The 13617-nt window shown below is 44.1% G+C and overlaps 1 protein-coding gene across 7 annotated transcripts in view; it reads right to left on the bottom strand.

Annotated features, from left to right (window-relative positions):
• Window positions 1-13617, bottom strand: part of LOC135917655 (uncharacterized) — a 597391-nt gene that overhangs the window by 143261 nt on the left and 440513 nt on the right. For all 7 annotated transcript variants that reach the window (XM_065451225.2, XM_065451224.2, XM_070537235.1 and 4 more), the window contains one exon: window positions 6963-7131. In XM_065451225.2, coding sequence (XP_065307297.1) covers window positions 6963-7023 — 61 coding nt within the window. In that variant the 5' untranslated portion in view covers window positions 7024-7131. The remainder of the gene's footprint in view (window positions 1-6962; window positions 7132-13617) is intronic.

The following is a 13617-nucleotide window of genomic DNA, read 5'->3' as shown; positions in this document are numbered from 1 at the left end:
CTTGACGACAGGCCACTTTCAAACCAGTCAGTCTTGGAATGCGGACATGAACTATCGTCGCACCGAAAGTCGGTCAAGGCTTTGTTGACCTTTTTACGTGATAGTGGCCTATTAGAAAGACTATAATGATCCCATTCTGTCCTTTTTTCATTTCTTTTTTTTCACGCTTTTATTTTTGTCGCCGCTCTCCTTTCCGTATTTACTGCTCCTTTCCCTTCCCCTAGTGCAGGGTAGCAAACCGGAGGTTTTAGCTTTGGTTAACCTCCCTGCCTTTGCCTCATTTACATCTCTCTCCCTCTCTCTCTTGACACGGAGCGCTCTTGCCAAGAAAGCGGAGCAAGCCGGCGCACAGCGCAGCTGAGCGTGTTGGTTAAATGCCGCTTTAGTGGCCACTGACCAATAAACAATTACACGTTCTTTAGTTTAACGTGCTAATGACACGTTAACCTATCGTAAAATATTCATTGGAGATTATACAGAAGTTCATGTTGATGACTGGACGGAGCATATTCAGAGGGGGCCCAGGTGGCACGTCTGTAGAGATCGCCTCCCTTGCGGACTACCCGATTACCATTGTAATAAAAAAGCCTGAAAATGCGTCAGTGAAAGTTATGTTTGTCATTGACAGATCTGGTTGTAAATCAAAATTGATGAAGAATCACAGTCCAGTGTTGTTAAAATTTTCTGAAGCTTGTCTCCCAAGTGAGACAAATAGTCACTAATATTTTCTCTAGAACTGTCAAGTGGAATATAAGAACGTAGGTGTTTTGGAACACTGTAGTATAAGCTAACGTGAAGCAAATCATTTACCTAGACGTTTAATGTTGGTCTAATGTCCGTGCAGGTGAAGCACTGCAGTAAATTTAGCAGCAGGGTACAGATGGCTTTAACTTTACTGATGTGTTTACTATAGGGCGGGCGAATATTGATGAATAGCTGGTGTGTAATATTTTATTTACATTTGAAAGTGGACTATACGGTATTTTGGAATATCGAAACTAACCAAATATTTCGCAACAACCGACTGTTCAAGTCGGGTTACTTTCCTCCACCTGGTGAACAAAGATGTCGCAGATTTAGTAAAACAACGGCGAAGTTTTCGAAGCAACGCAGAAACAAAATCGGTAATCCTAGCATTGTTTTCAGTGTTGGGGTGGAAGTGTGGCTCTGATTAACACTGCCCAGGTTAGAACTTGTATACATACATAAATACCCAAGAAGCTGGATCTGGGAACAGCCATCGCCGTAGCAAAATTCGTATTTCATTGCGGTAATGCGCATGTTGTGGCTTCAGCTCCCATATGGAGCAAGTTGTTCTTTTTTCCTCCATTTCCTTTTAGCTTCTAATTTTTACTTCAATCAATAACTACAAATAATTTCCTTTATGGTTCCTATTTTTCCATTATATCATGGCTAAATATGGTTGGGACTAACAAATACATATGTGCAAGCGTTCTTACAAAAATGGTGCCCTTACGAAATCAGGCCCCTCGGATACCCTTCTTTTCGCGCATTGCAAGACAACCGGTTATTTTTTTATTCTAGTCTGCGAATTAGTCTTTGTTGCAGCCTAGTCATGTAGCAGTTTTATCACTACCGATACAACCAGTGTTGTTTTCATTGTAATAGTCACTTTTTGTGTCTATGGCACGCAAAGACTTCGTTAGCTTTTTCTTTTCCTTTTCCATACCTCCTGATATTTCTTCAGCAACTATTTATTTAGCGTTTTTTGGAAAGCAGCCTGCCATTCTTGGAACGCTTGTTTGCGGCCAGGCTCTAAAAGTGTCAAGCGGCTGTCCGTGGAGTTATTTTCATGACGGTTGAATTGATCTTCTGCTTAAAACAATTCTAATTGTGCGTGATAGTTAAATCTGTGTACAGCACAATCGTGTTACCCGATTATACCGAAATAAATATTCATGCTTCAAATATGTCTGCCTGCGTTTGTCTATTCGACATTCGATTCGATATTTGATGCGCATGCTATTTGTATTCAATTCGTATTCAAATAAGTCGATATTCGCCCCCCTATATTATTTAGATAACGTAGTATGACAGTTTAACTGTTTCGTTGCCTTTAGACTGGAAGGTTACAAATACAACACGATTCAAAAGAACACAAGTAGCGCAGTTTCCCAAGCATTAAATGCACTTATTCTACATAATCCATAAATTATTTGTGGCTCTCAACGTTTGTGGAAGGAGAACTAAATTCTGCAGTACGCGCTTAGCGGAATGTTGTTAACACGGCAATGACAGTTGCCTGAGCTTTAAAGAAATAAAATACTACATTTTTGCCCCTGATGTACCTGAAAACCATCCTGAAGTACTGATTGGTCCTAAACCCGTGAGAAACGGAAGCTCGTATTTGTTCAGAGGCGCGTGAGCGAACCCAGACGTTCAGATATCTAAGCCTTTTTTATGAAGTCAATATATCTTATTCACCTTCTGCGTTATACATCTGAACACAGATAGCATTTAATCCATTTGGTTTTGGCTAATTACAGTGCTGACACACTTTCGCACGTCCAGTAATCGAATGCATTGATGACACCGCTGAACGCGCAGCGTTCCAATGCATTCAGATAAGTTTCTAAATTGTAAAGAGACGTCAATTTTGCGAACACATCGTGATGGCCATGATGACCACTCTGCTGTGAAGCACAACAACAGTTCGACGACTACCAATGTGAAGGCAACCATTGTTTCATCATGGCCACGTAGCCTAGTACCATGCGGCGAGCTTCGGTCGCTTACATGTAGCTTTTGAATAATAAACGGCGTGCTAGAAGGCCATTTCGGAAGCAACTTTTCTAGCTTATAAGTCGTTAAAATATCGCCAGTTGTTCGTTCAAGTCACTAAAGAAAGTAGCTGATTGCTAAATAGAAAACTTTGTCATAAACAGACAAGAAAGTTACCATTGCTCTAGCGCCAAAATCGCTAAAAAGGCAATATTGATTAAATACCCGTAAAATATAAGAAATGAAGCTAATATGATTTTGGGTTTTCAAAGATGGTTAGACGATGAAAAAAACGAGAACGAGGTGAAAGCTTCCACCTCGTTCTGGTTTTGTTCGTCTTGAATTTCTACCTCCCGCCTTCTCCGTGTTTTCCGAAGATTGTTAGGTTTGACGGATACATGGATGATGTGGATACACGGATACACGGATGATGCAAGGCATGGTAGACTAAACTTGTTTTGGACTGCTGCAGCGACAGCTCCGTCAGCAATGCAGCCTCGCAAGGCGCATCCAGCAGGCGGCACGAACAGCGAAGTACCGTAACCCTTAACGGCTTAGTACGGCCATCCGAGCGCCATGTGCTACAGTAGGTTGCGGCGAGGCCCGAAAGACAATCCAACTGCCTAAGTAGGAAATACGTAATAAAAAAAATAGTACTTTTCAGGTCGCAATTCTGAGAGAAAATTTGGCATCAGCTCTTGTTTTGTTGGATTTATCAGTGTGTAGCCGCCAACGCCTGCTTTCAAAAGTGAGTGTATGGGGGGAGGGGAGGTTGAAAATGACATACTTTGCCCGTTCACTCCTGATTGAAGGGGGGTGCATGCTACACCCCCCCCCCCCCTCTGGCAGACGTGCTTATGACAAGTATGGTGTCATGCGAGCACAGGCAAATATGAACATGCTTTGACCCCTACTTTGCTCCTAATTAGCCTACTTTGACCCCCACTTCGGAGAGGGGGGTAGGCAAGTGCCCCTCCTCCCCTGGCCCCCCGGTTGATGCGCCTATGTAGGGGAGTCAATTTAGACTCCACGATGTGATAAAACAAGTGCGGTTCTTTCCTTCATTCCTTTATAGGCCCTCGCGATCCATCCTTTTTGAATAAACATTTGCATCACCGTCGTCTTTGCAACATGTGAATAAAGGCACTCCCCCACTCCAGCTGCTCTGATGGCAACGCCGGTCGCCTTTCTTCGGGTGCCTTGAGCGACGAAAAGCCCGGCCCAGATTTGACGTCGCCTGGCTGTAGACTTGCCACATAACTTTGTGTGCGTCCCCCAGTGGCATTGCTTTTGCTTTTCTCTCCGCATTCGCGCTTCTTCAAATGGTCAATTGACATGGAGTTTGTTCCTGTCCGCGCGGTCTTAGAGACGCTAGTAACACGGTCGCCGCTGAGAAAGAGATAGATACATTTGTTGACACGCAGGAAGCCAAGTGGCCAGTCGGCGTGGCGCGCTTTATTGTTACAGGGCTTCCCCTCCCCCCACCCCCCCCCTCCTCATGAAAGTCAATGATTTCTTTTTTCTTATAATAAAAGGGTTACGTCGTTCGCTTCTTTGTTTATCTAAGAACACGTGCTAGGCTTGCGCGCGGCTCCAAACATTCTTGCCTATGAGAAAATACGACTGATTGGTCTGGAGTCGCAGACTAATGTTCTGTTTAAGAAATTAGATTACTGTGAAATATGAGTCATAATGAGTCAATACCATTGTCGCAGAATGGTTGACTCTTGTCACATTTGTTGTCCTGCCAAAAAAAAAGGCTGCATTGTTTTAAACCGGCTAAACTCGCACGTACATTCTCCTTGTACTATTTATTAAGGATTGTATTGCGTCGTCTTGCGGGAACGAATAAGAAAAAAAAAGCGCCGTCAATTCTGAATTAAGGCTAGTGCTTACATGATGACCGTAAACGCTAAGATAGCCAGCTTCCACTCATTCAATTTCGAAATTATTTCATGTGATGCTTCGATGAGATGGTTCAGGACCAATTTTATGTTGGACGACAATTACACCCTGCGCGCAAACAACGCGGAGTCAGCCGCTCTTACAGCAGTAATTGCAGGTATAGGTGATGAAAACATTTGCCTAGCAATTATTGTTGCTTTTGTGCGATAGGACACCTGATTGTCGGTTGTCCGTGCGACATGTGAGCCAAATTGTAGCTCGATGTGGTTGGGTCCTTAGGCATGTGAACGGAACCTTACGTAGTGAACATTATTATTATTATTATTATTATTATTATTATTATTATTATTATTATTATTATTATTATTATTCCATATGAAGATACATATACAATGTAAATAAGGAGGGGGGCGCAGGCTGCCCACTGCTACCGAAAGCGGCACTAGGCGCGTCTATACTCATTAGGAAGCAGGGGATAGAAGCAGAAGCTGTAGATGTATGAAAAATGGAAGCTAAGTGGAAAGAGAGAACAAGATGAGAGATCACGAAGGCTGAAGTAATACAACGGCGATGAATAGAATGTGGCAGTGGGAAAACAATACTGCAGGTAACATTAATCCCAAAAGAACACAAAGAGTTCAAAAAAAGAAATCTTGTCACGTGTACAGATATTCTGAACAGACGCAAACCATTTTTAACACAACGCTTGCGCTTGAAAGAGTGCGCATGCGTCACCACATGGTGCAACGCGACCAACGCCGCATGCCTTTAAAGCTCACCGTCAGGTGACGAAGAAAGAGCAAAGAGAGAGAAAGTAGCCATTATATAGTGCGGCATACTCGGAGAGCCAGCGCACACTTCGTTGGAATTCGGCGCACGCGGTCGTAATTCAGAGGCCGGCTATACTGGGTTTAGCTATTCCAATATTTTATTTGGCTGTTTTTTTTTTCTGCCCGTCACTTTTGTTTCGTCCCTCGCTGAAAGAATCAAGTCCCCATCCAAAATGCGGGAGGGCCGATCGAAAAAATCTCCGCTCAGTGCTGGAAGCGTCTGAATAATGCATTCGAAGACCAGACCGGGGACCCTCGCTTTCTTGGAGGAAGGTTTGCCTCGCAGAGAGTCATCTTTGCTCTACGATCTTTTCACTGTGTGCGCGCACTCCCATGCACCAGAGTTATGCGGTGAATGCGACGGTTGCTTTTGTTACTGTACGGAATACGGTCGTCTGGAACGCGGCCGACTCGATCAGGTATGTATAACTTTATGGTGGGTACCTCGCCGAAACGAACTTCTGCCCTCACAAGACTGGCTTATCTTAATGCGCGTAGAAGCAGTAGTGGTTCGTTAGTCGACGAAGGAAACTCAATTTGACAGTGCCCCATCTTCTGCCGGTCGTGTTCGTTTGCTCGCCCGGATGCTTCGGCTTTATAAAACTATTTTCTTCTACTGTGTTTACGGTCTCGGCTCCCCCTCGCCCTTTTTTGTGTGTGACTGTTTTGTTTTAGTTGATGAGCACCCGCTGCTCATATTGCAGGTTGCTATAGGTGACTTGCGTGCGCTAGCTGATTTTGCCGATACGGTGGTGGCCTGCTCTGGAAATGTGGAGGAGGTTGTTTTCGCCACACGAAACACGACGGGAGTATGAATGCAACTAATGAATTTTTTTATTATTTACTCTTGATGGAGCCGTAGGCTGAGCCTAAATGCTCTTGCGACGGGTTTCACCGGTCGATTGCTTGTAGTAAAGAGCTCCATCGAAAGGCTTCGGCGTAGGATGCCATCTCCACCTTCTCCGGGATCAGGTTCCTGTAATCTTATCCGTAGACTTAACCCTCCGTTACTCAACACAGCAAGTTAGGCCAGATCGTTAGGATTTATTGCAAGGTTCACTACAGCACAAAATAAGACACGAACAAAAGGAAAGTATAAAATGACGACACGGCATTGTGTGGTCGTTGTGTGCCACGCTGTAACGAACTGAACAATCCAACTTCGGTTAATCACCGTACCGATTTGATACCTCATGGCGTTGTTCATCGCAGTATCTGAGCACCTCGCTTCAAACCAATGCGTACTTTTTTACACGTTGCTTTTGTCAACTACAGCACTCCTATAATTATATTGCACAGATATGGATCGATATGAGTGCAAGGGTAAATATTTCGCTGTACGCATGTTAAGAAAAACAGTGAAACGAGGTGAGCGTTAAGTGGGCTAGCTGCATCTGAGTCTGCCTGTACGTCCTTCTCATTACGGTCGTTATTTTACATTTTCTCCTTCCCTCGACGAACGCCATGTTCCTTGTGCATACTTACCGAAAAGGAGTTGCAGAAGTACTGCAGTTTTCAGCAGACGCTTGTAGAAGGCAGTATCCATGGCCCTTTCAAGGCGCGGTGAGTGACGTGAGGCACTTGTAGCTGACAAGCTGGTGTGTTCAATGTAACCACATTACAGTCCACCCTTTCTTCGCGCTCCTAACACAACCTGTGAAAATAGGGTAAGGAAGAGCTTTAAGGACGCAAAATACGCATTAGCTAATATCAAAGTTCGCAGCAGTGGTTCTTTGGTATGAGTGACTCAGCAAAAGCGACGTGTCTGTCCGGTGCGTTCTCACCCTCCCCCCTTTTCCACTCTCCATCTACTGTAGTATTATTCTGCAATATCATTCAGCAAAGGTGGCTTAAATTTACGTTTTCACGGGCATCAAATAAGCGACAATTTCAATTATGATAATGACCCTTCGCAATGAAACGGTAAAGTTCATAAAAAGCAAGAGCCTACCTAGCCCTTTAGTTCCGTAGCTTTCGTTTGTCTGTAACAGCGCATTGCATAACGCGTAAATTTGTACACCCGCATGCAACAGTAGAGTGTCGCAAAGACATTCTTATCACGATTTATTCGAACATTCCCCAGATACAATAGCGAAGGCAGGATTTTACTTCCCTGCATTACAAAAAGAATATTTTTATGAATTAGTACTTGTCTTCAGCGCAGCTTTCAATAGATCAGATTTAGTTGGGTGATCGGGTGGAGGGGTTGGACGCATATATACTTCTTGTTGCTCGGCTTTATGTATATGTGAGCCTAGGGACTATCAGTGAGGAAATTAACCTAAAAAATGAAAAGCTGATTAGTAGAAAAAAAAAAACTTTTATGTAGTGTAGTATGCAATGTCGCACTAAAGCGTGAGGCTGGACCATAAAGAAAAAAATAATAAAGGAGAGAAGAAAGGAATTTGGAGTTCAAACGCGTGCACTGTGTCAGTGCGTTGAGTCTAGGTCTCTCGTAAAAAAAAATGCTCACAGCACATAATACTCTTCTAGTCATGTTTATGAATGATGCGTGATGTTTCGCATCTGCCGCCATATTATGCTAATGTAACGCCCAATTTTCCGCTTTTCCCGGGTAATTTAGGAAACAAAATATTATACGCCAGAAAACAAACTTTCCAGATGCACCCCCATACCCTCTCAAGGGTGCTTCGAAGGTTATTCATAAATGCTGCTACCTTCCAAATTTCTCTTTTTTCTCCAGTCTCGAGTTTGTTTTAGTGCCTGCTGGAACACATACAAATGGCAGTGAAGCACAAAGTGGTCGGTCGCAATTTGAATAATTCAAAGTCAGTATCCTAGCGAATGAAATAAATATACTAAAAGTAGTCGAGGGAGGAGCATTACACGCTTCTTTGGACACAAGTGGAGCGCCTCATCTTTAATCCAGAATGTCGCAGCTCGATCAAGCACAAATTAGAAGGGAGCACTTCACTGAGTGCGCATTGTGGAGACCACGCGACGAGCAGAGCACTCTTGATGCCGAGCTGGCTTTCCAGGCGCTATATTTACTTGCGCGACTATGTAAGTAAAAGGCGAACAAGAAGTTATGTTTTGTAAATACGTTAGTGTGGTATCTGTAGTGCTACACGCGTAATTTGAGTTGCTTCGAAATTGGGAGAAAGAACTTCGTCGGAATTTCTGTAGCTTCAAAACGCTCGAAATCTAGCGGTCCATTAATTGCTAACCCCTTAGTTTTTCTGGTGATATCCTTTATTATCTTGCGTTTCGTAGTTAAGCAGGTCAATGTCCATGAAGGTAAGGCTGATAATAATAGAATAACTTTCGCTGTCGTGCAGCGTATCACTAAGTGTTCAAATTGTTTTATTATATTTTCTTTATTTTAGCGCTTACCTATCGTTAGTATATACATTATCCTGGAGTATGTATTGCTCGACGTTTGCAATTGCCCTTTGAAGGCTATAGTAGCTTAAGCGCAATTCTTACATCAGTATATCAGAACGAAATGTTCTAGGCCAGGACTTCCAAAGGAATCACAGCAAAAGGCTACGTGTGCTCTGCCCAAGTTCGTGAGCTCTGCGGGCTTACACGATAGACTTCAAGAACGCCGCCTGCTATGCCACTGCATGGCGCGCGAGGTGTACTTTAATTGCGCTCGTCTCTCTTTCTCTTTTAATTTTAAACTTTCTTTCTCTTTTCATTCCCGTACTACTGCCTCTACGTGCAGGGTTGCCAACCAGAACCATCTCCGGTCAATCTCCCCGCTTCTTTTCTATGCATCCTCGCTCTTCCTCTTTCTTGCACCAATCACCAAGCATCTTCGTGCAAGCTCTTTCAAGCGTGCTTGTTCTCCCGTTACAGTGTTGCCTGCGGCGACCGCCGACATCCACTCAGAGACGCCATGCCGAATTAGAAAGTATCACGCTACCGAACACGAATCTAGCGTGGTAGCCCAGTGGGTCGCGCGTCCGGCTGTCAACTGCACGTTACCTTTTAGCGGCAGCGTAGAACATACTTGGGCACCAGAAAGTAAGGAAACATCAAACAGATGTACAAACCACGGTGCTGACAGCTGAATTCTGTATCTCATTGCACATAGTTGCCAATAAGTGGAATATATATCCCAAAAAATGTACGACTCACTTTGCGGAAGCTATGTGCAACGTATGCCTCCTTCACCGTCGGCTATCCCTTCTGTACAGCTTTCTTGAGACTGTTAAATGTGTACTACTCCTAATATAGTTCCACATAAGTTTTATTAAGTAGAACGTCTTAGTAATCTCGTTACACGTAGCTTGTACCATAGAGTTTCTCGCTACAACACCTATAGGGAAATATTGGGCTGCAGCGCTGTTGTATGCACGGCAATGTCGGAATATAGTGGCTTCGGATTGGCATCGTTCCTGTACAGTCACGACACCTTGAAGACGCGCCTGGCTAGCAGCTATCCGTCTAACGCTGTGGTTCACTTCTTACTAAAACAACACGTAAGCAGCTGTTTTATCATTGCACAAAGACGTGTCTTATTGAATCATGATGACTTGTGCTTGGATGTAAAATTATTCGAAACGTAAGAAGTATTGGCAGGCCGCTAAAGTTGGTGGACAAACGACAAGGTCCGCCCTGGCTTTGCGTCCTTTTGTCGTCGTCTTTTCTCCCTTCTCTTCGTTTGACTATGCGCTGCAGGTGAGTAAACTTCATCAAATTATGTAATACGGGTGAATGATAATCTTTTATGAGGATCTTTTTTTAAGGACGTATTATCTCTGCAACCATTTCTGCGTTTCAGGTGAAGCCTCGTTCTACACAAGCCAACAAAAGCGTCGCACACCCATACAGCGTCATCCCCATAACGGAACGGCGGCCGTTGGAAAACTCACATGGAAGGTGGCGTCAGATTTCCCTCTAGGTAGTATTGAGAGAAACTCTATGAGTTCTATCAATTGAGCAGAAAGTCAATAAAACAAAAGAACGAGAAAAAGTACTTATGTCGGAAGAGATTATGAGTGTGGAGGTGTCGCTAGTGGGCGAAACTGCATTTGACGTCGACATATGAGGAGATTGAAGTTGAGGTTGAAGAAAATGACGATGAGGCAAAGGAAGTTTTGAGTTTTTAAATAGTTAATTCGGTTAGTGTTTCCGCAGTTTTAATCGTTTTGTGCTATTTTATGACGATTTATTTATACTTTAGAAGGTTGTAAAACTTAGATAAGAGAAAGCCAATTTATCTATAATAATAATTGAGTTCGAAATCTGAGCTTACACGAGCTCCATCCCTTTCTTTACCTTAAGCATAATGGCTATTTTAAAATACTATAGTTATTTTGCTTAATCAATGATGACTTTTATTAGCGCATTTTGTATCACTTATAGTCAGCTTCATTTGTACATTCATTATCCATTACTTTTTAAATGGACTGCCATTCGGGTCTTGGCCTACAACATCCTCCCCTTAGGGAGACACACGCGCGCATACACACACTGACGGAAGGACGGAGGGTCAGTTTCTCCCTCTTTTCCTCTTTGCATTCCTCCTTTCCCTTACTATCAGAAGGAAGTAGCAAAACGAACGTTCGTCCGGTTGACCTGCTTGCCTTTCCTATCCTCTGTTTCTCTATTTCTCGCTCTCTCTTTCTCTAGGTCAAGTGACGTCTGTTATAGACTACGCCTGACTCACTCGCTCCTACACCACCCTCTCACGCCTCCAACAAGAGCGACACGTTGACCTCTCGTTCACCTCTCGCACTTTCGCGCACGACCCCGCCACCCTGCCGAAGGCTTTGTCACTCGGCGTGTCGTGGTACACGGGGTCGTCGTGTTCGTTAGCACACCGCAGCTGCTAATGAGATCATTAACGCGCTTTGAGAGGCCGAGCGAGAGGTACACAAAGGGCGGCACGGTGCTTCGGCGCTCACGCTGGGCGGAATGCTTTCGTGCTTTCGTAGCTGCACTCTCGTTTATCGTACAGCCCGAAAACGGTGCCCAGCGGTTGTCTATTACGTTATTTATTTACCGGTGCGGCGAATAGCAAGAATGATTATAGCAGGACGGGCACAGATTAGAGCAGTGCGACGATAAAAGATTGTAAGAATTAAGAATGAAAAATGCTATCTCCATTAAGTGGTTATTAGGACGCGTCTACTGCTAGAAATATGAAAAACGCATAAAAAATAAGAGTAAATGTTATGAACGAAAAGCAGGCACAACACAGTCTTTGTCGCAACGTTCAAAACAGTACCTGTTGAGGGAAGGCGCGAGATTTCCAAAATAAAAAAAGAAACATCTGAGGCGCAGCAATCGTTTGCTACCATAGACAGAAAGAAATGTAGGTTTCACGTGTGAAGTGATGCAATGCAACAAATAGCAGCACGCAAAGCCCAAATTGAAACTGGACGGCTTCCTTTGCAGGTGACTACAGTTGCAAGTTGGGCTGTTGATACGTCATACTAAAGATCTTAGTGAAACCGAAACAGGACAAAAGAGCGACGCCTACGCGGAAAGCGTTCTGGTTTTTATGTATCTGTGCCACTTTTCTGTCTTGCGTCAGTTGCATTAGGCTCAGCCCTTTGCATTCCACAAGACTGCGAAACATGCTTAAACATTGTTGAAGGTTTAAAAAAAAATTATGGATGCCCCGAACGCATGAAGATTAGCTGAGCGACGACATCTTAACTTGAGTAGAAGGCCACCCATTTGGGAATGTTATGCGCCGCATGAGGGGGGGGGGGGCGGGCTACGTAACACGCGCAGGTGCGTATGCGCTATTCCTTATTTTTGTGAATTGCGCACAGGATGTTTTAAAAATGTTTTGATTTTGTGTAAGTGTGGCGGCGTTTTCAAGGCTCATTTTTTTCGGTGTGATTTCTGTCAATTTTCCGATTTTTATAAAGTGTTAAGTGCCATTAGGAAATACGGTAAGGCACTGTAAAGAAATGCACCGTATTTATTGTTTCAAGATATATGGTAAAGTATTATATACACTACTGGTTTTCTCCGTCTTGCTCTTCTGGAGTCTCTTGGACATGCCCTACCCCCGCCTCTTGCCGGAACTGTTCAGCTCGGGCCCGGCGCTTGGCGACGACTTCACGATCAGTCGACTCGCGCTAGGCCTGCCGCCGTTTGCGCCGGTGCTCCGTCCTCGTTCTGCACTCGACTTCTCGATAACATAGCAAGTTGCAGAGGAAGTTGCAAAGTAACTCGTAGCAAGTTGTAGAGGAGGTCAACCCAGCGCGCCTCCGCCTTCCCTCCTCCTCCGCAACACTTCGCCTCCTCTCTCCTTCCCCGCTTCGCTCAACATCACCCAGACCTTTCTTTAGGTGGCGTCACTCTGCCGCGTGCTTTTCGAGGTGATGTTTGTGGAGGACGGATGTGTTTCGCCAGGGCTCCGTGGCGGCGCTGAAATTTTTTTCTCCATGCTTTGAGCTCGCTTCTTTTGTTGATTTTCGGATTTTTTAGTGTTTAAATATTAATTGGCTAGTTTTCTTTTTCCATTTTTTTCGTGTGCGCGCGTGTTTTTCGTGTATATTTGGTTTTGCAGGATAGTGAGAGCGTCCTATGGCGCCAGGTGTTTTTATAGCTGCAACCACGTGGGACGTTAATTCTTTATAGCCTTTAAATGGAGGTTAAGTTGAAATAGAAGGGAAGACTATTAGATTTTAGTGGTTTACTGTATCTGTGCAGTGGTATAGAGTATATGGCTTTGGTAGGACAGCGAGCGTGGCTACGTGCTTCAATACGTGCGAACACGTGATATACATGAAGACTGTGCGGCATTTATTGCTTCTGAAGCACTGGTGATAATTACTTTGCGGCATTTTAGGGATTTTAATTCTGTGTGTATCGGCCGTTGCTAGAAGGCTCGTGCTCCGAAAGCTTCGATGTTTGCCTTAGAGAAAGTTAAGTGCAACACATGGCAAGAAAAACGCTAAACCATGCAGTGTGCGGGAGGTCCCTCAAGGTAGGCGAGGGGACGGATGAGAATGGAGAGGAAATCGAGTCAATCGAAAGACACTGTGATGTCGATGCTAGGCTAAAGAAAATCGAGAATTTCCAGAATGAGTTTGGGAAACAGGTTGAAGTGCTCAAAAATGAGCTAAATATGGAGCGTGATGCACCGAATGTGGTGGAAGACTTCAAGCAGCTGAGGAAAAGCTGAACTAGGCCGCCATCGTGAACGAGA

Source organism: Dermacentor albipictus, chromosome 4, assembly GCF_038994185.2.
Source record: "Dermacentor albipictus isolate Rhodes 1998 colony chromosome 4, USDA_Dalb.pri_finalv2, whole genome shotgun sequence".
Lineage (NCBI taxonomy): Eukaryota > Metazoa > Arthropoda > Arachnida > Ixodida > Ixodidae > Dermacentor > Dermacentor albipictus.
This window is presented reverse-complemented; position numbering and strand designations above follow the sequence as displayed.